This window comes from Vicugna pacos, chromosome 9 (genome assembly GCF_048564905.1).
Source record: "Vicugna pacos chromosome 9, VicPac4, whole genome shotgun sequence".
NCBI classification, from domain to species: domain Eukaryota; kingdom Metazoa; phylum Chordata; class Mammalia; order Artiodactyla; family Camelidae; genus Vicugna; species Vicugna pacos.
Window position 1 is genome coordinate 64,238,554 of NC_132995.1, and position 23,522 is coordinate 64,262,075.

At 40.0% G+C, this 23,522-nt stretch overlaps 1 protein-coding gene across 2 annotated transcripts in view; it reads left to right on the top strand.

The window, feature by feature from the left end:
• The window catches only part of LOC102540105 (mitochondrial adenyl nucleotide antiporter SLC25A24), a 44,017-nt gene extending 21,103 nt beyond the window's left edge, over positions 1 to 22,914 (top strand). For both annotated transcript variants that reach the window (XM_072968095.1, XM_072968096.1), the window contains exons 4-10: positions 4,584 to 4,695; positions 6,460 to 6,618; positions 8,853 to 9,005; positions 13,481 to 13,588; positions 15,087 to 15,254; positions 20,923 to 21,073; positions 22,367 to 22,914. In XM_072968095.1, the coding sequence (XP_072824196.1) occupies positions 4,584 to 4,695; positions 6,460 to 6,618; positions 8,853 to 9,005; positions 13,481 to 13,588; positions 15,087 to 15,254; positions 20,923 to 21,073; positions 22,367 to 22,551 (1,036 nt within the window). In that variant the 3' untranslated portion in view covers positions 22,552 to 22,914. The remainder of the gene's footprint in view (positions 1 to 4,583; positions 4,696 to 6,459; positions 6,619 to 8,852; positions 9,006 to 13,480; positions 13,589 to 15,086; positions 15,255 to 20,922; positions 21,074 to 22,366) is intronic.
• Positions 22,915 to 23,522: the final 608 nt, after the last annotated feature.

Below are 23,522 nucleotides of genomic sequence, written 5' to 3' on the forward strand. Positions count from 1 at the left end.
TTCCTTTTTTTAGACCAAGAGATAGTCTGTTGGAGGTATGTATGATATTTTGTTTGTCCATTCATCGATAGATGTATGTTTGGGTTATTTCCACTTTTTGGCTGCTATGAATATTACTGTTGTGAATATTCACGCACAAGTTTTTATGTGAACACATGTTTTCAGTTCTCTTGGGTATACACTTCTCTTGGGTAAATACCTAGTGTGGAATTGCTGGTCATATGGTAAATTGGAACTGCAGACTGTTTTCCAAAGTGGTTGCACCATTTTACGATCCCGGCAGCAATGGATGGAGGGCTTAATTTTCTCCATCTCCTCCCCGATGTGATTTTCTGTCTTTTGATTTTAACCATCTTACTAGGAGTGAAGGGGTATCTCATCGTAGTTTCGATTTGTATTTCCCCAATGGCTAATGAAGTGTATATTCTGTTGCATTTTGGGGTTATTATTATTATTACTAGCATTTATACTTTTTTCAGTGGAAATACTAGAATATGTTTGTGTTGGAAAAACCTGAGTTTTCCCTTTTAGGTGTTTCCTTTACTACTCACACAAAACACTTCATTTCTGAAATTTCTGATCACCAAATATGTAGGGTTTTTTTTCCTCCAACAACAGGCAATTCTCTGCAACGCCAGCTGGGGGTCCTGCAATTTAACTCAGTTCTTACATTGTCTGCCTAGAGGTGGTGTCATATCCCGTAGGTCAAGGGCTCAGTTTCACAAGACTGCTCCCCACTTTACATGCCAGTTGTAAATAGTTAAATCCCCAGCTAACCCACATCTTCTGTTCGACTTGGCTACAAATCAAAGGCTCCCATGACTTCCTCCTGCTTGGATTTGATTATTTGCTACAGTGGCTCACAGAACTCAAGGAAACATTTACTTGTGTTTACCAGTTTATTAAAGGATGTGATAAGGGATACAGATGGGAACAATCAGATGGAAAGATACGTAAGGGGAGGTGTGGAAGGGTCCCGAGCACAGATGCTTCTGTCTTTGTGGAGTTGGGTGTCACTCTGCCAGTATGGGGATGTGTCTGCCAACAGGAAACTTCCTAAAACCTGTGCTAATGAGATTTTTATGGAGGCTTCCTCATGCGGACATGATCAATTATTAACTCCGTTTCCAGCCTGTGTCTCCTCTTTGGAGAAGTAGAGGAGGGCGGGGCTGAAAATTCCAGGCTTCTCATCATGGCTCGGTCTTTCTGGTGATCAGTCCCCATTCATGAGCCATCCAGAGCCCACCCGAAGTTGCCTCAGGAGAATAAAAGATGCTTCTAGTGCTCTAATCACTTAGGAATTTAAAAGGGATTTAGGAGCTTTGTGTCAGGGATGGGGTCAAAGATAAAATATTAGAACAAGAGATGCCCTTGTGCTCTTACCACTTCAGAACTTACAAGGGTTTAGAGGCTCTGTGCCGGGAACACGGAACTGAGACCGAGTTATATATTTTCTGTTATCTCACGATGTTTTGTGTGGCACCATCTGACTGTGTTTTCAGTAGTGGGAATCACGGATCTTCCCTGGAGTGCTCAGCCATCAGTGTGACTCATGTGCCTCCAAATGTCAGCTTCCTTTCTGCCATTTCACTGTCTCTTAGCGTCCCCAAAACTGAACTCCTGGGAGGCAAATCTGAAAGGTGCTGTTTGAAACAGCTTGGCTAAGTCATCAGAGTATGAGGTAGGAATCACCTCCTAGTTCTACTTTTTCAGTAGGAAATACTGTAGCGGGGAGGGTAGCTGAGAAGGCAGATTCTCTCAAGAATGTGTGCTTCACATCCCTTTATCTTCTGCTCTCAAGAACAGTCCATTTTCCTTTCAGGCTTTCATCTCCATCCCTCTTTCCTCTCATTTCCTTGTCTCTAGCTCCCTCTCTACATTGATGGAGGGCCTCGGCACTTGACAGCCATCTTCTCTTCACCCGAGTCCTGGGGAACTTCAGTATTCGCGTTGGTGACCCCTCTCTCTCCTTAGCGTTAGTGCTCCTTGCTGTGCTCAGCACCAGAGACTTTCATTCCGCTTTGCTTCGGTCGCCCACTCCCTCTCAGGACTGTATCATAACTGGAAGCTACTCCTCCTCTGAAGTCTGTACACCTGTATCCTACCTTCTGACCCTTCTTCTTCCAGATTGTATACTGTCTTGCTCCTACAGTATTTGCTTTTTGACTTACAGACCTCTGGCCCCTTCATTTCCACCAGCCCGTCAATCTCCTCTTGATTGATTCCTTCCACCACTCCTACTTGCTTTCCCCCAACCCTGAAGCATCCTGCAAGTTGTTCTCTTTACCCCAACATTTGGGCTATTAAACATTTCTAGAGAAAAATGAAACTGTATAGGCCCAAGAATAACTAAGACATTCTTGGAGAACCATGAGGAGCTGGGGCCCTGCCCTATCAGATATCAAGAGTTGTTATTAAGCTATTATTAAGACTTAGTGGTATTGCTACACAGATAGACTAAGTTGACAAATGGAACATACTCTCCCAGAAATAGACCGATGCATATTTGGGATTTGTCACATGAGGGAAGTAGCTTTGCAGATCACTGGGAGAAGGAGAGACTATGCAATGAAAGGTGCTGGTGCCCCTGGTTATCCATGCAGACAGAAATGAAGTTGGGTGCATACCTCACACTGTCCACAAAAATCACAGACATAGAAAACAAACTTGTGGTTCCCAAGGGGAAAGGAAGAGGGGGAGGGATCAACTAGATTAGGAGTATGAGGTTAACAGATACAAGCTACTATGCATAACAGGGATAAGCAATGAGGATTTACTGTACAGCTCAGGGAACTATATTCAATATCTTATAATAACCTATAATGGAAAACAATATGAAAAGAATATAACTGAATCACTGCTGTACACCTGAAACTAACACAATATTGTAAATCAGCTATACTTCAGTTAAAAGAGAATCTACCTAAATGTGAAAGTTACACCACAATACCTTTAGGGGAAAAAGAGGGAAATGTCTTTATCTCAGTTTAGGGAAGAATTTATTTAAAAAAGAAATACAAAAGTCAGTAACCATAAATAAAAATATTGATAAATTCAGCTATATTAAAATTAATACATCTATTCATGGACATCATAAATAAAATGAAAAGACAAAGAGAAGGTATTTGCTGACTTATAACTTGAAGGATTAGAATCAACTACATAGAGAACTATACATATTTAAGAAAAAAGACACAACACAGTACAATGGGCAAAAGATATGAAAGGGCATTTCATTTCACACAGGGAAAAACATGAATAGTAAATAAATATGAGATGCTCAACTTTGTATTTTGAAGAGAAATTAAATTTAAACCTATAATGAGACTATCTTATTTAAGCAGTTTGTCAATACTAAGTGTTCTGAGGCTTTGAGCTACAGAATTTGGAGTTCATTTGTTCATCCAGTAAGCATATGCTCTGTGCCAGGCACTGTTCTAAACACTTTGGTCGTATTAGTGAGTAAAATCAACAGAAATCCTTGCCTTTTGGAGGATGCTTGCATGCGTGAATGGGAGGTTGGTGGGTAGGATCAGGCAATAAATAATTGCATTAAAACAGAAATAGTGATTAAAAATAGAGCTATAAATATTACAGCCCAGAAGAATAGTGCTATAAACATCAGGTGTAACTTGAACTCTTAGGCAAATATGGAATGCTAATACCTGTCTGCTGGGACAAATGGAAGTTTCAGTGTCATTTTACATATGCAGATCAAATTAGAAGTGACATTGGAAAATATAATAATAAATATCTGAAAATCACATTTTTTGATGGCCATCTTTATGCATCACTTTCACACAAATCATGAATAAATATAAAATTTGGAGGAGACATCAAAACTTTTTTTCAGAGATCTTCATTAATTCAACAAATAAATGAGCACTTTCTTTGTGCCAGTCATTTTAGGTGCTGGGTGTACAATAGTGAACAAAATAGTCAAAATCCTGGACAGTTTTGAGTTGTTCTTAGGAAAAAAGCAGGTACAAATGACATTATTGTGAAGAAACTTCTAAAAGAAGCAAAAAATTAATGAAAAATATCTAAGGCTATAATATATTAATTTTAAATATTGAAGATAAGGTACGAGGATTTCTTTAGACTCAGAAGGCCCAATGACCAAGTTTGATGTGTTTTTTTCACAATCACTGCTAATTTTCTTAATTTTCAGAGAAAATTGGAGAAGGAAATTGACAGCATATTTTGAATATATTGCAAAGTCACCTCCAAATGTTACAACAGAACACTGAGAACTATCTTCCTGAACCAGTGTAAGAAAAAATGGATCATAAATCCATTCACCACTATGTCCCAATTTTATCTTCTAGCTTCAGTGTTTAATAGCTCATTGACTTGGAGTTCGACAGAGCACCAAAAGTAGCCTTGAGTGAGGTCTGTAATTTTGGGGTCCATTTTTATCTAAATGATTAAACCAGCAGATCGTCAGATGCTTGTTGCCATTTCCAAAACCTTATAGGAATATTAAGTTGAAAGAGAAACTGTCATTCTGCACCATGGCCAATGATCTTCGTTTTATGTATAAATTTTGTTTTGTTCTTTCATCAGCTTCTTTTTATTTTCAGCATTGATTCTGATGGGACGATGACAGTGGACTGGAACGAATGGAGAGACTACTTCTTATTTAATCCTGTTACAGACATTGAGGAAATTATCCGTTTCTGGAAACATTCCACGGTGAGACGCTTTGTGTATGACTTTATACTTTCTTGGAGCTGTAAACCCTCGGTGTAGCTATCACCTAAGAGGACTGTAACACTCGGGCCAGGGTACCCAAGTCCCAGCAGCTCCTTAACGTGTAGATTTCTGCTTGTTCTATTGAGTATATTCAGAGTATCTTGAAACGAAAGTCCAAAAATCTCCAAGGCTGCGTAAACATTGCAGATGTAGTTTCTATTTTTGCCATTCTCAAAACCTGGAAGAGGTACCGCCTTCCAAAAATCCTATGAAGATAAGCTGCCCAGTTTTTATTGGCATTTAAGTATTCTGCCATAGGGAAGTGTAAAAGCTTTTCTTTTTTATAGATATTATCTTGCATCAATAATCTCAGTACCTCATGGCTGCTGAGAATCTGTTTACTTGGCCGTTGATAATGGCCAAAGATCCCTTCTGAAACTTGGCTGTGTGGTCACCTGCCTAGATTTATCTCCGGCACCTGTAATAATAATTACGGAAGATTAAAAAAATCTTTGACTCTTCAGCTCAGCATTTCATACCTATCTATATTCCTCAAAACTTTTGAATTTTAATCAAATTTCACTAATATTCAGCTAAAATAGCCTAGGGTAAATGAAGTTCATTTTATTGTGTAAACTGTTCCAGAAAACAATGGGAGCTCTTTGAGGGAATTTTTATTTTTCTAATGAGTTGACTTCTATACTTATTCCTGGATTTCAGTAAAATTTACATGCACTAAATGAAGCCTGGAGTTCACATCACCACTAGTAACAATGCCTAGACTTACCTAAAGCTTTGTACCATCATTAGTGATTAATACTTTTTTAGCTGTGAGTATAAAATCATCCTATATTAGTAGTTCAGTTGCCTTGACAAATTTTATACTTATGTGAGGTCATATTTACATAAATTCTTACTGTATCTTTGGAGACAGTTGATAACATGAGGCTACAATCACGTATCCATTTTACTGATAGTAAAATGAAGAAATAAGAGGGTTACAGGTATAGTTACAGCCCTTTACCCTGACACTCTTACCTATAAAATCTTTTACACCAGAATCATTTAGATAATAAAGTTGTAAAAACATCAGTATAGAAGTTTGCTTCTGTCAAGCTATATTTGTGATGTCTAGTCCTGTTTGGAGTAGATTGAAAGGTAGATCATTTTAAACAACACGTCCCTGTTAGCTAAATTTTATGTAGACTCTACTGCATGTTTTAAATGATAAGTCAGATTTATAAAAGTATTTATACAGTCTATTATAGGAAAGGAGCTTAGGGGTATTCACATTACAGTTTTTATTTAATTTTTATTTACATATTTAAAGCATGTATCATGGTATAAGGTATAAATAATGTGGAAAGAATTTTGAGATAAAGGGAGTATCTTTGAAGAACTGACAAATTAATTTTTCTGTAGCTGATAAGGACTCACTACATTGGATAAAATGCTGCCCTTTCATTCTGACTGAGATGTAGAAGAGAAAAGTTACTCCAAATTTACTAAGAAAAAAAGGTGTAATTACTGGTTTTGTAAATTTGTAATTACTGTTAATTTTTATTTCTTGTGAAGTGATACCACATCTCATTTAGCATGAACAGGCTATTTATAATCACCTACCTGCTCAAATTGGTTCACTGTGGAATTTTCTAAGGAATGAAGTTGATCTTAACTTTAACCCAGAAGAGAAACAAACAAACCTTCCATGATGATTTATTTTTAATTGAAGGAGGCTGGGGATCTTCTTTTTCGTTTTAACAGGGTATTGACATAGGAGATAGTTTAACTATTCCGGATGAATTCACGGAAGAAGAAAAGAAGTCGGGGCAGTGGTGGAGGCAGCTTCTGGCGGGAGGTGTTGCTGGTGCCGTCTCTCGAACAAGCACCGCCCCGTTGGATCGTCTGAAAGTCATGATGCAGGTGAGCCTTAGGATCTTATGTCTAAGGTTGTCCTAAACATTCTGAAACAATGAGAAATATGGTGCTGTGAAAAAAGTTTAAAAGTTTCTCAGTAATAGTCATACCTTTAAAAAGAAATCTCTTAATCTTACTACTGTTGATTCTAAGTTCAGTGCATAAATAAGTATTTCGTTGTTTGACCAAACCTTAAATTATGGGTACGTGTGTGTGCTGAGCTTTTAATCTTGGCATCCAGTGACTATTCAGATGTTTAATTAGAGAAGAAAATCTCCAACCATTTTTGTAGGGTTCTCATTAAATTATTTGTATTTTCTATTTTATGTACTTTCTCCAGAGAGGGTTTTTCTGAAACCTAGAGTCTTGGAATAAGGATGTAATTTTAAAAATTATTCTGAAGCTGAGGTCAGCAGGAAAAGACCTGGATTTGTAGACTGACTTTGCTCTCTACTAGCAGTGTAGCCTTGGCTGGTCAGGGTGGACAGAAACAGGGAAAGGAAAGGATTAATACTAATTTGGTGCTCATTATGTAATCCCCTAGTCGCCCAGCAAGGGGGATTTATCCTCTGTGGGGAACATAGGCTCAGAGTTAAATAACTTTTCCTTTACAACAAATTACACAAGGAATGGAGTGTTTGGGGCTCCAAAGCTCAGGGCTCTCATGCTGCATAAAACCTCTGAGGCCTCACTTCCCTTCATTCTGGAATGGACATAAGGATATCCAACCTGGGTGGTTGTGAGAATTAAACAATGTAAGGTATGTGAAAATGCCCGGTACGCTCAGACACGCTTCTGGAATATAGTAGTTGCTTAAAAAGGGTTTTTAAAAGTTGAGTTGTTATACCAACAGTCAGCACTTTTTATGTTTGTCCTTAGATTTCTGTACAAAAAGATTTCTGACAATATTTTGAATTAGCATCCATTCAGGGTAGTGCCTGCATCCCAAAATATATTTAGGGGTAAAGATACTCTAAAGAAAAAGGAGAGGGAACTGGTATGGATGTTTTTCTTTAGGAACAACAGTAAATTGACTTTGAGAGAGCCTGAATAAGCGTTCGCCTTTTCCTTTGTCATATTTTATTGTGAAGTTTATCTAACAATAAAAGGTATATATCTGGACCTTAATTCCTGCAAGTTTGGGGGGTTCCCTAAACTACCTTCAGATTCAGTAATTCAATAGAAGGGCTCACAGAACTCACTGGAAACTTTTATACTCGTGATTATGGTTTATTACAGGGGAAGATACAGGTTAAAATCAGCCAAGGAGGGAGGAGCATAGGATTGAGTCCAGGGAAGTACCAAATGCAGAGTTTCTGTTGTCCTCTCCCTGTCAAGTCATAATATGTTACTTTCCCGGCATCAGTGTGTGACAACATGCCCAGAGTTGCACACCAACCAGGGAAGCTCACCCGAGTCTTTATTGTGACCAGGTCACAGGCTGCCTGCGTGGCTGACCTGCAGTCTTCAGCCCCTCCCATCTTATTTTTTTTTTTTTTGATAGTTATTACTCATTTTGTGTAGGCTGAAACAATTAAAGAAGAGCTGACTTCTTTAATTATTTTTGGTTTATTAGATTCAATCAGTTTTTATCTCACGGCCATCCTGAGGTCTAGTATATTCAAACAACTGTCACAGCTGTAATATGAGCCGACTAATTCATCGGTCGTCGCTGGGTTAGGCAGTTGGTACGTGAGATCACGAGAGAAGCCATAGGAGGTACAGTTTTTATTTCTGATGTCAGGCTGTGTGCATTCCAGTGTCTGTGGCTCTGATACACAAAATATCCACGTTGTTTTCAGACCCCTTTATATATCATGTCAGTATTACTTCTTGTGGGGAGAGAGAATGTATTACCTTCTGTATGTTTTTCTAATTTTCTTACACTGAACTTGCTTGTGTTCCAAAAGGTGTTCTGTAGCCTAATAAATAATAATTTAGTTCATCTCATCTGATGAATGTTGTTCATAATTTTAATTTTGATCATGTCTTCTCCGTCTGCTTTGCCACATTAAGTATATTCATTTTTCTTAGTTTTGGATTCAGAGTCAGGCTTCTAAAATGGTGGTCATAATTCTTCCCATTATATATTTTCTCAGCCTTCCATATTCTATTTTGAAATATATCTTCTTGCGGTAATAAGTAGTATTGAAGGAATGAGAGTGGTTTGTATTGTTATTTTAGAAATAGTAATGACAACATACCACCAGAATTTCATATTATTTTGTGTTTATTTTTAGGTCCATGGTTCAAAATCAAACAAAATGAACATATACGGTGGCTTTCGACAGATGGTGAAAGAAGGAGGTATCCGCTCCCTTTGGAGAGGAAACGGTACAAATGTTATCAAAATTGCTCCTGAGACAGCTGTTAAGTTCTGGGCATATGAACAGGTAATTTTGTCCATTTTTATCACTGGTGGAATTTATTAACAAAGATGAGCTAATAAAGTAATTTAGTAACAATGAACATGCAGTGCTTTTTAGATCATTGTTTCAATTCATAATAATTTTCCGCATATACTTCACGAGGAATTTCTCTTACAAGAGATTAGACTAGATAAACTCAAAGATTTCTCATGACTAAATTCTGAGGTCTGAATTTCGTGCTATTTATAAAGAAAGACTTTTGTGTGCTTCTCTAAGTAGCTCTGAAAGGAAAATTTTAGCTTATTCATTTTGAATTCAGAACAGAAGCTACACACTAACATAAGTTTTTGTGAAAGTATCCCCATCCAGCATCTGAGAGGAAAACTTTTAAGTTGACGTCCTTTGTGTGCTTTGACATTGCTATGAAATGGAGTGGACTTTGAAAGTTCCATGAAGGCAGGGGTTTGGCTCCATGCACTCCAGCACTCAGACAGAGCCTGGTATGTGATCAGTGCCCATCAAGTGCTTGCTGAGCGAGTGAGTGAGTGAGTGCGTGAAGGCATTTACCTCCGAATCAACTGCCCAGGTTCAGAGTACTTCGATGTAAGGGTGCTGCTTCACCATAACCTGGCGTTCAGAGGAAACAGTGCAGTGGGTTTAAGAGTTTGGTTTCTCTTTATGATCATCAGCAGAACTGTCCAGGTGAGTGGGCACCAAGTTATTCTTTCCATTATTTCTTCCATCATTGTTAATTACAGACCATGAGAACCGTGAGATTTAACTCCACCTCCTACTCTGCATTATTTCAAATAGATTTTGATTATTTTGTTCTTGAGCAACAGAATATTCTTGACAAGATTACAAAGTCTAGTGGTGTCTTTTTTTGGCTTAGGAAATGAAGAAGCAAGGAAAAAAATGAATGGAAATGTGGTCTCCACAGCTTTAATTAGAGCCTGTCTCTGGGAAGGATCTCTCCCTTCTGTGATTGCTTGAAGATTCAGATCACAACTAGTAAGGGCCAGCTGTTTAGATACCCGTAGGTTATTCTAACCACATAGTTGGATTTTATACTAGGAAAGCTGGAGCCTAAAATAAATAAGATAGGCAGGAGCCAAATGTAATAGGAGCCTAGATTTTGTCCTGAGTGTGGTGAGGGGCTGAGAAAGCATCTTACGTAGGGAAGTGAAACGAGTGTATTTATATTAAAGATAGGTCAACCTGGCAGAAGAGCGGGAGTGAATTGGATGAGAGTGAGGCTGGACAGGAAGTGGGGAGATATTTAAGGAAATATTCCAGGAATTCAGGTAAGAAACCGTGAGCACCGGTATCAGGTGGTGGCTGTACGGACCGGAGGAAAACGGAAATGAACTGAAAAACATTTGGGGAAAGAGAAACAACAGAACTCACCGAGTGGATGTGGAGGTGAGAGAGAGGAATCAAGAATGATACTCTGGTTTCTAACTTGAGTAACTAAATATGTAAAGTATACAGAAAGAGGAACGGGCTTAGGGGTGAAATGGTGGGTTGCATTTTGGACAAGCTGGGTTTAAGCTGTCTCTGTGACAGGTACAGGGAGTGGTCCACTAGGGCCTTTGGTCTCTGATCGAGAGGTGGTTACTGAGGGGAAGCCAGGAAGGCGTCTAGAATGAGAAGAATTCTGGGAATACGTCCAGGGGGAAGGAGGAGGGGAAACTTGCAAAGGAGACTGAGGAAGAGCAGCCAAAGGGACAGGAGAAAATCAGAGAGATGGGAGATCTAAATGTTTCAGTGAAGTAATGAGATGAGAAAGCGACTGAAATGAGCTAAAGTGAGCAGGAGGTGGAGACTGGGCAGCAGACTCCTTTGTTAGGGAGTTTGACGTCCGTGAAGGGAAGGAGAAGAGGAGAGGGAGAGAGGGATAGATAAGAAGGATGTTGGGCAGAGGGGGGGTTTTGATAAGTTTTATCTGAGCAACTTGCCCACGGCTGAAGGAAGCATGTTTGTTCAAAGAAAGAAACAAAAATGAAGTGAGAGGGACTGGTCAGTGCAGCAGGTGTTCAGAGGAAGTACATGTGTGCGGTGGGAGGTGGGAGGCCTGGGGGAGAAGTGGGTGCCATCCAGACTGTTGGCAGCATTAGCCCCTGACTGTGTGGACGACTCTTCTCATGTCAGCTTGGGAAGGCGATATGAGTGGATGTGGGTGATTTTGTGGGGCTGGGGGAAGAAATACTAAGATGTTCTTGGCTGGTGGCCTCTCTGTTCTGCCTTTAGTTCCCGAGAAGGAACTTTTCCTGAGAATGAGGAGGGGAGGTGTTATTAGAAGCTGGAGGAGAATGAAGAAGGCTGAACTGGGTGTTCCAACAAGTGGAGAGAAAACTGAAATAGACAAAAGGATTTCAGGCTGGCCTTGAGAGCCCAGCTGAGTCTCCTTTGGGAAAGTCAAAATCTGTGGCCTTGAGCAAACCACTTAAAGTCTCTGTGACTGTTACCCGATCTCTGGGACAGGAATTAAGCCTGGTGACACAGTGCTAAGCACCTGGCACAGTGCCTAACCCTTTACAGGCTCTCTGTCCTCAACTCTTCCCTTTGTGCATGGTATGTTTTGGGGTGCAGGAGCCCCACGCCCCTACTCTTTAAATATTTATTCTCCATCAGTCATTAAATATGTACTGAGTACTTTTGATGGGTGCTGTTTGGGTGGGAGTACAAGATGTAAAATGTGCCTTCAAGGTTCCTATTCATATGCAGGAAGTTTTTTAATAAATTATATTTAATACTTGTGATAATCTGATGACATGCAGGAAAATTAATAGGGTCTATGCAGAAAGAGTGTTACTGAACATTCTGGAGCAGTTCAGGAAACAGAGCCCGTGGGAACATCGACCATTTGGTGGGAGAGTATCTGCCATTTGGGGAACTTTGTGAAATTATAATAGATTGAATTTTTCTCATCAGCAGAGAAACGCAGTTGTACTAGGGGAAAGTATTCCTGTATTTTTGCGTTGGGCTTTTTGGATTCCAAGGAACAGACACTCTGGCTGGCTCCGGAAAGCAGGGCAGAGCGAGGTCCCTGTGGGAAGGACCCTCAGGAAGTGCAGAAAGTAGAACATCGCTGACCTGTCCCTTCTTCGTGTGTCTGCTTCTCTGTTGCTTTATCCGTTTCTCCCTCTAGTGTCAGTGGTTAATGACCCCTGTAGAACCACCTCGCATTCTTAGGAGAAGGAATCTAGTTTGCCTGGCTTACAGCCACTGTCTGTGTCTGGGTGGAGCCTTTTCTCTCCGAGTTGTAGAAGGGTAATATAGTAGTAACATTTACTGAACAGTTGCCACGTTCCCAGCACTGTGCTAAATGTGTTATGTGTCTTACCTTACTGAATCCTTTCAACAGCACCGTAAGGTAGGTACTGTTATCATAGACGAGGAGACTGCAGCTTGGACGTGTTCATGAACTTGCTCAGGGTCACAGCTCTGGGCTTCCAGCCCAGGTCTGCCTCTCTGGACTCCGGAGTCCATGATATTAACATCCTGCCATCGGTACTTCGGCTGCATTTATGTCAGATTTCCACCCTTGCCCAGCTCAGCCATGTCGGTTGCTTTAGTACTGGTGGGCCAGGTGAGCTCTGGGGTTGACACGTTAGTATAATTACGTGTATTACCTACGCAAACTTTTGTGCTAAGTTGTTTTGTTAATATTTGTTTGTCACGTTTATTAGTTTTATTTGTACTGGTGAAAATAAACTTATCTTAATAAAAGAAAAACTGTGGGGAAAATACCCAAAGACTGAACACTTTGTTAACCTTGCATTTTCTGTGCATCTAGGGTAGAGTGCTATGATTTAGTTTTAGCAAAGGAGCTACTGGGTGCCCTCTGTGGACCGTTTGTGTTCTGTGGAATTCTAACTTGAAAATTACTGCCCAGTACTCTGAATGTGCTAGCATTCAGCCCTTGTTTTCCTGTTAGGTATTGTTAATGCAGTGTGTGCATAATTGAATTCTGGGAGCTGATCTGTATTTTGGTATTGTTTTGGCTTGGGCTGCCATAACAAAAACCACAATAGACTGGGAGGTTTAAGCAACAGAAATTTATTTCTCACAGCTCTTGAGCTGATGATAGACTCATCAAGGTGCTGACCTATTTGGTTTCTGGTGAGGGCTCTCTTCCTGGCTTGCAGATGGCCACCCTCTCACCGTGTGCTGTTCACACAGTCTTCCCTTGGTGCATACGTGTGGTGGGGAGAGAGGGGGAGAGAGGGAGAGAGCATGAGAAGCGTGTGAAAGAAAGAGAAAAAGAGAGCGAGAACTCTGTTGTCTCTTCTTATAAGGACACTAATCCTGTCATGAGGACCCCACCCTCAAGACCTGATGGAACTGAAATTACCTCCCAAAGGCCCCATCTCCAAATACCATCACATTTGGGGTTATGCTTTCAACATGTGAATTTGTGGCAGCCGAGGGAGGGGAAACAGCACAGTTCATTCTGTAGCAGGCATTAATGTGCATTTAAAACTTCATTCACACAGTACAAGAAGTTGCTTACTGAGGAAGGACAAAAAATAGGCACCTTTGAGAGATTTGTTTCCGGTTCCATGGCAGGAGCAACTGCACAGACTTTCATTTATCCTATGGAGGTAAGTACCACCGTGAAGTCTGAGTGCATTAATGGTGTTTGTATTACTAGCTACTGCTGTGTAACAGGTTATCCCCAAATTAACAGTTTCAAACAACAAGTGTTTATTTTCTCACAGTTCTGTGGGTCTGGGATCTGGGTGTAGCTTAGCTGAGTGTCTCTGGCTCGGGATTTCTCACGGCCTGTAGTCAGGGTGTCAGCCTGGGCTGCAGTCACTGCGGGGTTCAACTCGGGATGGATCTGCTCTCACGCTTACTCATGTGTTAGTTGCCAGGTCTCCCTGGCTATTGGTTGGAGACATCAGTTCCTTATCGCAGGGGCCTGTCCATAGGATGCTTGAGTCTCCTCACAGCACGGTAGCTGGTTTCTCCAAATCAGTTTTCAAAGGGAGCACCCAAGATGGAAACTGCAATCTTTGGCCACATCTGCTCTATTCTGTTGGTCACACCGACTGCCCCTGGTAGAGTGTGGAAGGGGACTACACAGGGTGTGAATACCAGGAGGCAGGGATAGTCGGGGGCCATCTCGGAGGCTGGGGGCCCTAGTGTTGGTAGGAATTACAACACTCACTCCTCTCCAAAGAGTTTCTGTACCATAAATTTCATGTCTTAGAATTTGATTAGGTGATAGTAATCTTAACTGCACATCCTTCCATTACAGCATAGTCTGGCAAACCGTGGACCTGTGGACTATTTGTACCCTTGAACTAAGAATGGTTTTTACGTTTTGCCTTTTTAAGGTGGTTTAAAACAAAACAAAGCAAAACAAAAAAAGAAATATGCAACAGAGACCTGATATTTTAGTTCTGCAAAGACTGAAATATTTGCTTTATAGAAAACATTTGCCAACTCCTGCTTTAGAGCAGAAATAATATTGTAGATGTGAATATTTTTATTGGTAGGACAGAGGGTTTTTCAAAAAACTGATAAGACCTAAGTAAGAAATACCCTTAATTTTCACCTTTGTGGTGTACATATTAATACAGCTTTCCCTGCAAGCATCTTAATATTCATATTCACATTACTCCACACACCCCTCAAAAGCATATCCTAATTCAATACCTAGTCTACCTCTTATATCCTCCATCTCAGCTAACAGCATCACCTTCCCTCTTCCCTGCTGGCCCCATGCTGTGTTCCGAGCTAGAAACACTGGAGTCATCTGTTACACTACCACTTCCCCCACCCTCCGTATCTAATTTGTCACCAGTCAGTTTTGTTAGCACATCAGTAGATTAGCTTCCTTCTGTTTCCTCTGCCACTGCCCTAATTCAAAGAGGTCTGAATTATGACCTCTTTGCAATAAATGGGTCTTCTTGGCTCTGGACTTGGACCCTCAAGAGGGATAATATGTGAGGGTGAACACACCAATGACTTGGACAGTCATTTGAGTGACAGTGTATGCTAGGTATTTACTCTCTGTGAGATTACTTCTCTTGAATTCCATGATCACAGAGTTAATACGAATAATAATATTTTGTTATATTCTTTCATAACCAGGTTTTGAAAACCAGGCTGGCTGTAGGCAAAACTGGACAATACTCTGGAATATTTGATTGCGCCAAGAAGATTTTGAAACACGAAGGCGTGGGAGCTTTTTACAAAGGTTATGTTCCCAATTTATTGGGCATCATACCGTATGCGGGCATAGATCTTGCTGTGTATGAGGTGAGTTTGTAGCAAGCTTTTGAATCTGAAAATGTAGCTAAATAGTTCTCATTGTTAGAATTTGACTTTATGTAGAGAAATACACATATACCTGGAAACAGTCTGTGACCAAAAGGAGATTCAAGGGTGTGTTCTTTGATATTTCTTCTCAAGTTCCTTGACTATGTGACCCATAAGCCTCTGGTCACTTTTGTATTAGATTTCCCTGTGAATTCGTTTTATTAATGAAGAGAATAGGTTCACATTCAGATATAGTTGTTCAGCTTAGAAGATGGTATTGGGGATTTTTTTGAGGAGAGAGAAAATAAGCAAAAATGGCACATTTCCTCTGATTTGTTAAAATCTGACATTGGAAAAGCCGAGAGACTGATATGAGCAGCACAGATTCACTCCTTGTTCTTGTCAACCTAGGAGGCTATAATCAAACACAGAGTGTTTATTTGGGATCAAAGAATTGCAATTCCTTGCACACAAATTTGGGTAGCAGCCTGAATAGTGTCTGCTAGGGAGTAAAAGTCAGGGGTTTCTTATGCCAAAGAAGAATTTTAATTGGAGTTGGAGGCAGAACCTAGCTGGCTCAACATGACTGATTGCTAAGGGTACCACTAGAAGGAGGTAAGAGTTTGTTACTGTGACAAGTTGTGGGCGTTCTTGCAGAGTCCTTGAACTGTCTGTGGTTTGGCCTCACTTGTAAGTTCATGGTGCGATGTGCGTAAGGTCCACCTGAATGGCCTCCCAGCTTCATTTTAAAACTTATGACATAAGTGACTCCGTTTTATTTCACGTTTTCCTCTTTTGATCAAGATCATTCTCTAAAAGCATTGACAGTCAACTTACAGGTCTGCTTTGTCTCGTGTTGCTGGCTGGGATGGGCCCGTCCCAGAACACAGTCGTGTTCCGTGTCGGGGGTAGTTTTAATCTCCGAAGGTTATTTTAAGGAGTCAGTGTCATAAGGGTTAGGCCACATTTGAGCAACAGGGAGGCATTCAGGAAACAACTCTTAGGCAGGTCTGGTGGCTCATAAGGCAGTTGTCCTTGTGGCCTGATCAGCCAGATTATTTCCTTTGGTGTCACCTGGATTTAATTTCGGAGGCCCGGGTACCTTAATGATGGCCAGGACAGGTGGAAGTTGGATTGATTCCAACAATTTATTGACCCAGTTTTCATTCTTAATCAGGTTTCTTCCTGAGGTTAAGAATCCTCTTTGTTTTCTAAAGCACGCCAGGGTCGTGAAGTACCCTAAAGGCACAGTGACTATCTGTGTAGGTATTCAGGGTTTTACCTTCTGCTCAGGTGCAACCTCTAGTTAAAGCATGGCGCTCTGCCTGCAGGGCTGAAGTGGCCATCAGCAGTGGAGCTGCCTCAGTCTTAGAAATTGTAGCACAGTTCACAAGATGGTGTAGCACCGTATTTTCCTTTACCGTTTTTCAAATGAGAACCATCAGCAAACCATGAAATCTCAGTGTTAGCAATAGGGGTTTCTTGTAAGTCAGCTCTAAGGGTTAATAACCGATCCGTCAGGGTCAGACAGTCATGAGCAGTTTTGTCACTAAGAGAGGGGTTGTAGGCTTGAGGTTGCTGTAGCAGGAAGAGGGTGTGTGAGAAGTTGTAATGGTAGTTCTTATGGGGTAAGACGGCTTGCAGAAGGGAGTTGAGTGTGATGAGAATTGAGCAAGCCTCCTGCTGCGAGGGGGAACACAGACGAGGAGTGGAGGGCCCATAACTATTTGCTCAGAGGATGTTGTAAGGGCTGCTGCTACTGAAGTAGCTCTCAGGCGCGGAGGAAGACCTCTGGCCACAGGCCTGATTGCTGAATGCAGTAGCCAAGGGGTCAGTGTTGACCTCTGTGCCTTTGAGTAAGCACTCCTAAGGCATTTCTCTCCTTTCGTACATGAAGTGGAAAAGGGGAAGCTGATAGTTAGTGTGTCCTAAAGCAAGGGCTTGAAAAGTCCACTTTTCAGCTTCTGGAAAGCCATAAAGGCGTTTTCTTCCCACTCAAAAGGATCTGGTCTTCAGCGTTGAGCAATGAATAAAGAGGCTGGGCAACTGAAGAATTGTGTATCCAGTTTCTCTAGTATCTGATCAGACCCCCATATCTTTAAAGTTGTCTTCTGGTCTGTGGCTGTGGGAAATTTAAGACACTTTGAATCCCTTTAGGGTCTAAATGGAGTCCTTAATCTGAGGTCAAGTGTCCTGGGTATTTGGCCTGCATTCCGCAAGTTGTAGTTTCTCTTTAGAGATCTTATGACCTTTAGTTGCTGAGGGAAGATGGATGCTGTCTTGTTCACTTGCTTCCTCGGGAGAGGAGCAGAGAAGGTGGTCAATATGCTGAAGAAGGTGGACACTTGTGGAAAAATGACATCTGCTAAATCTGCTTGCAGGATCTGTGAAAAGTAGGAAGGACTTTCAGTGTAGACTTGTGGCATGACAGCCCAGGTGCATTGTCCTTCCTACATGAAAGCAAATAAAATTTGACTTTCATGATCCACAGGGATGCTGAAAAAGGCACTACAGAGGTCAATTATGGTGAAAAATTTAGTCTCCGTTAGGTATTGCCATTAAAAGGGCATGAAGGCTAGGGACAACTGGATGACAGTTGATGACAATGTTTGTTTGTTTGTTTTGTTTTAACTGAAGTACAGTCAGTTAGAATGTGTCAGTCTCTGGTGTACAGCACAATATCCCAGTCATGCATATACATGCATATATTCATTTACATATTTTTTTCCATTAGAGGTTATTGATAATGTTTTTAATATCCCTCAAATCTTGGACAAGTCTCCATCCTCTTCCATGGTGTTTCTTAATAGGAAGAATGGATGTATTACAGAGACTTAGTGCAGGGGACTGTGAGGTCGTGTGTCTTATATTCCTCTGTGTTTCCTGTATGGCTGGTTTAATTCTTGCTGAAGTCTCAGGATTTAAAGGATATTGTTTAACGGTAGGAAGAGGCTTACCATGGTCAATTTGAATTTTAACTGGGGGAGCCGAAGACACCTGCCCAACATGGGTTGTGGATTTTGCTGAGTCTCTCAGGGACTTCTTTGAGTTTTAAGTTTATGTTATCTTCCAAGCTTGTCTTAAGGGTAAAAACTCCTAATAAGGTTGAGGAGCTTGGAATGCCATCAGTTGTTGAGGAGTTGAATTAATTTCAAGGATAATTTCCGCTTTTGAGGAAAAGGGGTACAAGTATCTCAGGTCTCTGCTTCCAGTTCCTTTGGGTGTATACCTACCGGTAGAATTGCTGGGTCGTATGTGATTCTGTGTTAAGCTTTTTGAGGAACGAACTGTTTTCCATAGAAGCTACACCCTTTGTCATTCCCACTAACAGTGTACAAGAGTCCTAATTTTTCTACATTCTTGCTAATCTTTGTTAGTTTCTGGATTTTGATAGTACCCATCCTAACAGGTGTGAGACAGTATCTCATTGTGATTTTGATTTGCGTTTCTCTGATGAGAAGTGATGTTGAATATTTTTCATATGCTTGTTGTCTGTTTGCATATCTTTGTTGGAGAAATGTCTGTGCAGTGTCCTTTGCCCATTTGTTAATCAGGTTTTTTTTTAAATTGTTGTTGTTTAGTTGTAGGAGTTCTTTATATATTTTGGGTATTAACTCCTTATCAGATATGTGGTTTGCAAATATATTCTCCCATTACATAGGTTGCCTCTTCACTCTGTTGATTGTTTCCTTTGTGGTGTAGAAGTTTTTAAGGTAATGAAATCCGTTTGTCTATTTTTGCTTTTGTTGCCAAATCCAATGTCCTAAAGATTTTATCTTCTGTTTTCTCTTAGGAGTTTATAGCAGTAGGTCTTATGTTTAGGCCTTTAACCTATTTTGAGTTAGTTTTTTTGTGTATGTTGTAAGGTAAGAGTCCAACTTTATTCTTTTGCATGTGGGTATCCAATTCTCCCAGCATCATTTGCTGAAGAGACTGTCCTTTTCCCAGTGTGTAACCTTGGCACCCTTGTTGAAGATCATTTGCTGTGTATTCAGGGGTTTATTTCTGGGCTCGCTTTTGTTCTATTGATCTATGAATCTGTCTTTATGCCAGCACCACGCTCTCTTGATTGCCGTTGCTTTGTAAGACATACTGAAATCAGAAAGTATGAGGCCTCCACTTTTTTCTTTTTCAAGGCTGTTTTGACCAGTTGGACTTCTTTGAGGTTCCATTTGAATTTTAGAATTTTTTTTCTGTTTCTTCAAAAACTGTCATTGAAATTTGAATAGGGATTGCATTGAATCTGTAGATTGTTTTGGGTAGTAAATCAGTTTGTTTGGGCTATAAAATAACATAGACTGGGTGGGTGAGTTAAACAGTAGAAATTTACATTTTCACAGTTCCGGAAGCTAGAAGTCCAAGATCGAGGTTCTGGCTGATTTGGGTTGTGGTGAGGCTGTCTTACTGGCCTGCAGACAGCTGCCTTCTTGCTGTGTTCTGAGAAAGAGAGGGAGAGAGAGTGAGTGAGTGAGTTCTCTGGTGTTTCTTCTCATAAATACACTCGTCCTGTTGGGTCAGGACCCCATCGTTGTGATCTTATGTTGCCGGGGAACCTTTATAAGGTGATAGAGTTTTGAGAATATCTATCAGTTGAGGGGTACAGAGCCAATAATGAGGGGGAAACAAAAACAAATGAAAATAAACAGGTAAAAAAAATTAAAAACCCTAGAGAGACCTGAGAGGCAAGGAATGATAATGGATCCTAGGATGGAGAAGAAAATGGATTATGGGACACACAGAGAGAATTTATAAGATCATGTATATTTTTAAAGTAATTGTTTTAAGAGTACATTTTCCTATCTCCCCTCGCCTCCCCCCATCCCTTCTCGTCTTAATAGTGTAAATAGTTGATTAGTTTCTAGTGAATCACTTTTCTGATTCCTGTAGTTCAGATATGGTTGTCTTTAGCCTTCATGACTTTATTTATTGTCATATTACAGTACTAAATGGACATTAAATAAGACACTGAAATATAACTTTTGCTTTCAAATTTATAGAGCTATTCTTGTATAATTGCAAGATCCAAGTATACAGTTAAATTTTTCACTGAAAACTTTAAACTAGTATATAATTCCCCCCATGTGTTAGCATATAATTTTATACTTAAGATATTTTATATTTCAAAATTAGATTAACATAATATTTTATTCACTTTCTCTCAATTATTGCCTCCTAATGGAAATATAGGGACCTAGGATAACAAGAAAAAAACATACACTTGACTCTGCACCCTTGTTAAAAAAACTACACTGAGACTAATTTTGCTCATTTCTAGAATCAGAATAGCTCTATCTCAGAGCTTTTGTAGAACGACTAAATGAAATAACGCATAAAGTACAAAATTAGATGTACTTAGTAGTAGTATGTTATTTTCATTTATACTCACCGTGGGAAATGTTCTTTAGAGCCTACGTTTGGTGTGCTATCGAGCTTCACGTTTGTTTCACGGAAGATGAACAACCAGTACAGACCTCTTGTGTTTTGAATCCCCCGTGGCTTCCCTACCTCTCTGCAGAGCTGCTGCTCCTGGGAACGTGCCTCCCAATCTTGCAGAAATGCAGCCTGTCTCTCGTAAGGATGAGTAGCTGCGAAGATGCTCATGTTGAGTGAAAGCTGCTGTAAAGTTCGTTTTTTAAATTATTTTTCTTCCTTTCTGTTTCTCTGGTAGCTCTTGAAGTCCCATTGGCTAGATAATTTTGCCAAAGACTCTGTAAACCCTGGAGTCATGGTGTTGCTGGGATGTGGTGCCTTATCCAGCACCTGCGGTCAGCTGGCCAGCTACCCCTTGGCTTTGGTGAGAACACGCATGCAGGCTCAAGGTGGGTTTTGGATGAAAAAATGACATTGATAGAAGTACCTCATCAGTAGCGTGCTTGTGGAACTTCAGGTTCTACTGAGACAGCAGAGCGTGGTTTTAAGACAGTATTCCTCAACCTTTGGTTCATTATTTCCTCCCTGAGGAAGCTTTTTAGACATTCTTTTCCTAATTCATTCCTCTTCATGAAATTTTAATACCACGGATAACACTGCACGTATATCTGCGGTTTATGCTCAGAGTTAAGATTTTCTTCCCTGTGTCAAGAATGCCTGTTTTCAGAGCATAGTTGAAAAAAAAAAAAAGAGTATAGTTGGCCCTTCATATCCGTGGCTTCTGCATCCATGAATTCAACCAACTGTAGATCAAAAATATTCGGGAGAAAGAAACCCCAAAACTCCAGAAAGTTCCAAAAAGCAAAACTTGAATTTACCATGTGGTCCACTGTTTATGTAGCATTTACATTGCATTTACAAATATTTAGCAGCGTCCACATTGGAAGTATTGGTTAATTAATGATTGACTGCTTGGCTGGAGGAGGGGTGGTTGGCACTTGGAAGAGAGGTTGGGGCTAGAGCTGTAGGTGCTCAGGGTATGCTATTTAAAGAAATGATCATGGGTGATGTTGGCCAGGGGTAAAGCAGGAAAGCACAGAATGCCTGCTACTTTCATACAGTAATAAAACCCAGCAAATCATAAGAAATGAGAATAATCAATGAGATGGCAGAAGAGGCAGGAGGGTACGGTATCATCAAAGTCCAGGAGGAGACAGTGTCTCGGTGGGGAGGAATCACAGTTCAAAAGTTGTAGGTCCCATAATAATAAAGAACTCCAACCATGATTTACCAAGAATTTGACAAACGCCAGGTGCTTTACATATGTTATTGCTAATTCTTACAACACTGCACAGTTTTCATTCCATTTACCGAGGAGGAAGACCATCCGCTCTCAGCTCTCCCACTTTCTAGGCTAAGTGTCTTCGGACAAGTTTCTCTGTCTTTCTAAGCCTCCAGTTCCTTATTTATTAAATGAGTATCATAATACGTAACTTGGAGGATTGGTATATAATTAACCCAATGACTAGCACATAGTAATCTCTCAATAAATAACAGTACCATTGTTATTATCAGGTGCTCTACAGGGAGAATTATATAAAGGGGTACTTTCTTGGACCCCTTGGAATAAATTTGATCCTTTCATTGTATGTTAGAATATCATTCGGAGTCATAATTGCATATAGTAATAACAAAACGTGCTTGAATATCAAGTTAGCCTGGTTTCTTTTTTTATTTTCTAGCCATGGTAGAAGGAACCCCACAGCTGAACATGGTTGGGCTCTTTCGACGAATAATTTCCAAAGAAGGAATACCAGGACTTTACAGAGGCATCACCCCAAACTTTATGAAGGTGCTCCCTGCTGTAGGCATCAGTTACGTGGTTTATGAAAAAATGAAACAAACTTTAGGAGTAACTCAGAAATGACATGTTGAATTTTTTGCTTTAGCATGAGTCTTGAAACTTTCAACAATCTCTAGAGAGAACTCTTCTCCTAGAATTGCAACAAGTCTATGGCAAAAGAAGCTGTATTTTTTTTTTTTCACAAAAGGGAAGAGCATATCAATGATACCTTCAAACATTTGGGCTCAGTTTTATATGTTCAGAAATGTTAAAAAACCATAGTTTCGATGGCACATACAATTTTGAAAAGGCCATAAAATTGTATTTTGTCTTTTCTTATTAGTCCTTTCTGTACATCTCTGCCCTGAATCTTAAATCTGAAAAAATGTACTTGCTTGACCTAAATTTGTTTTGTGTGGTAGAATTATAAATCTTTATTTTGGTTGATTCAAGTTTATGCCAGTTTCTTTATACTTAAAAATCTTTTTTTTTTTAATGATCAGAAAACCTTGAAACTTAAATTGTTTACATATTTTGAATGTCTTTATAGACTTCTTAAAATTTCCTTGTAGGACCATTAATAGAGAATCATTGCATGAAAATATACCTTACAGCAGCCAAATAGGTATTGGGTTTATATTTTTCTTTAAGGTGAATAAAAATGAATGTAAGTGGCAGAATTTCAAGGCATGTGAATACCCTAGTCCATTCATACCATTTTTGTGTAAGGAGGAGTCATAAAATAATATTTATTTCAGAGGGCCTTTCTCCATTTTTCTTGTACTGTGATTTGATTCCCAGGATGACACACCGTCAATATATTACTGTTAAATTATCAACACAAGGCAACTTATTTGAAAGATTCTTTTTATTATCATTGCTTTGAAAAGCACCAGGAAACAAAACCCTTTTACTTATATCAGCTTTTGAAGACCATCTCTTCTCTTTGTCTTTTGTTTCCTACTTGACTCAGACTTCTGTTTTAATCACGAAGGCTTCTGGGGACCATTCTGGGTTATCTGAATTTCTTAATCACATGAAGTATGTTGATCGTG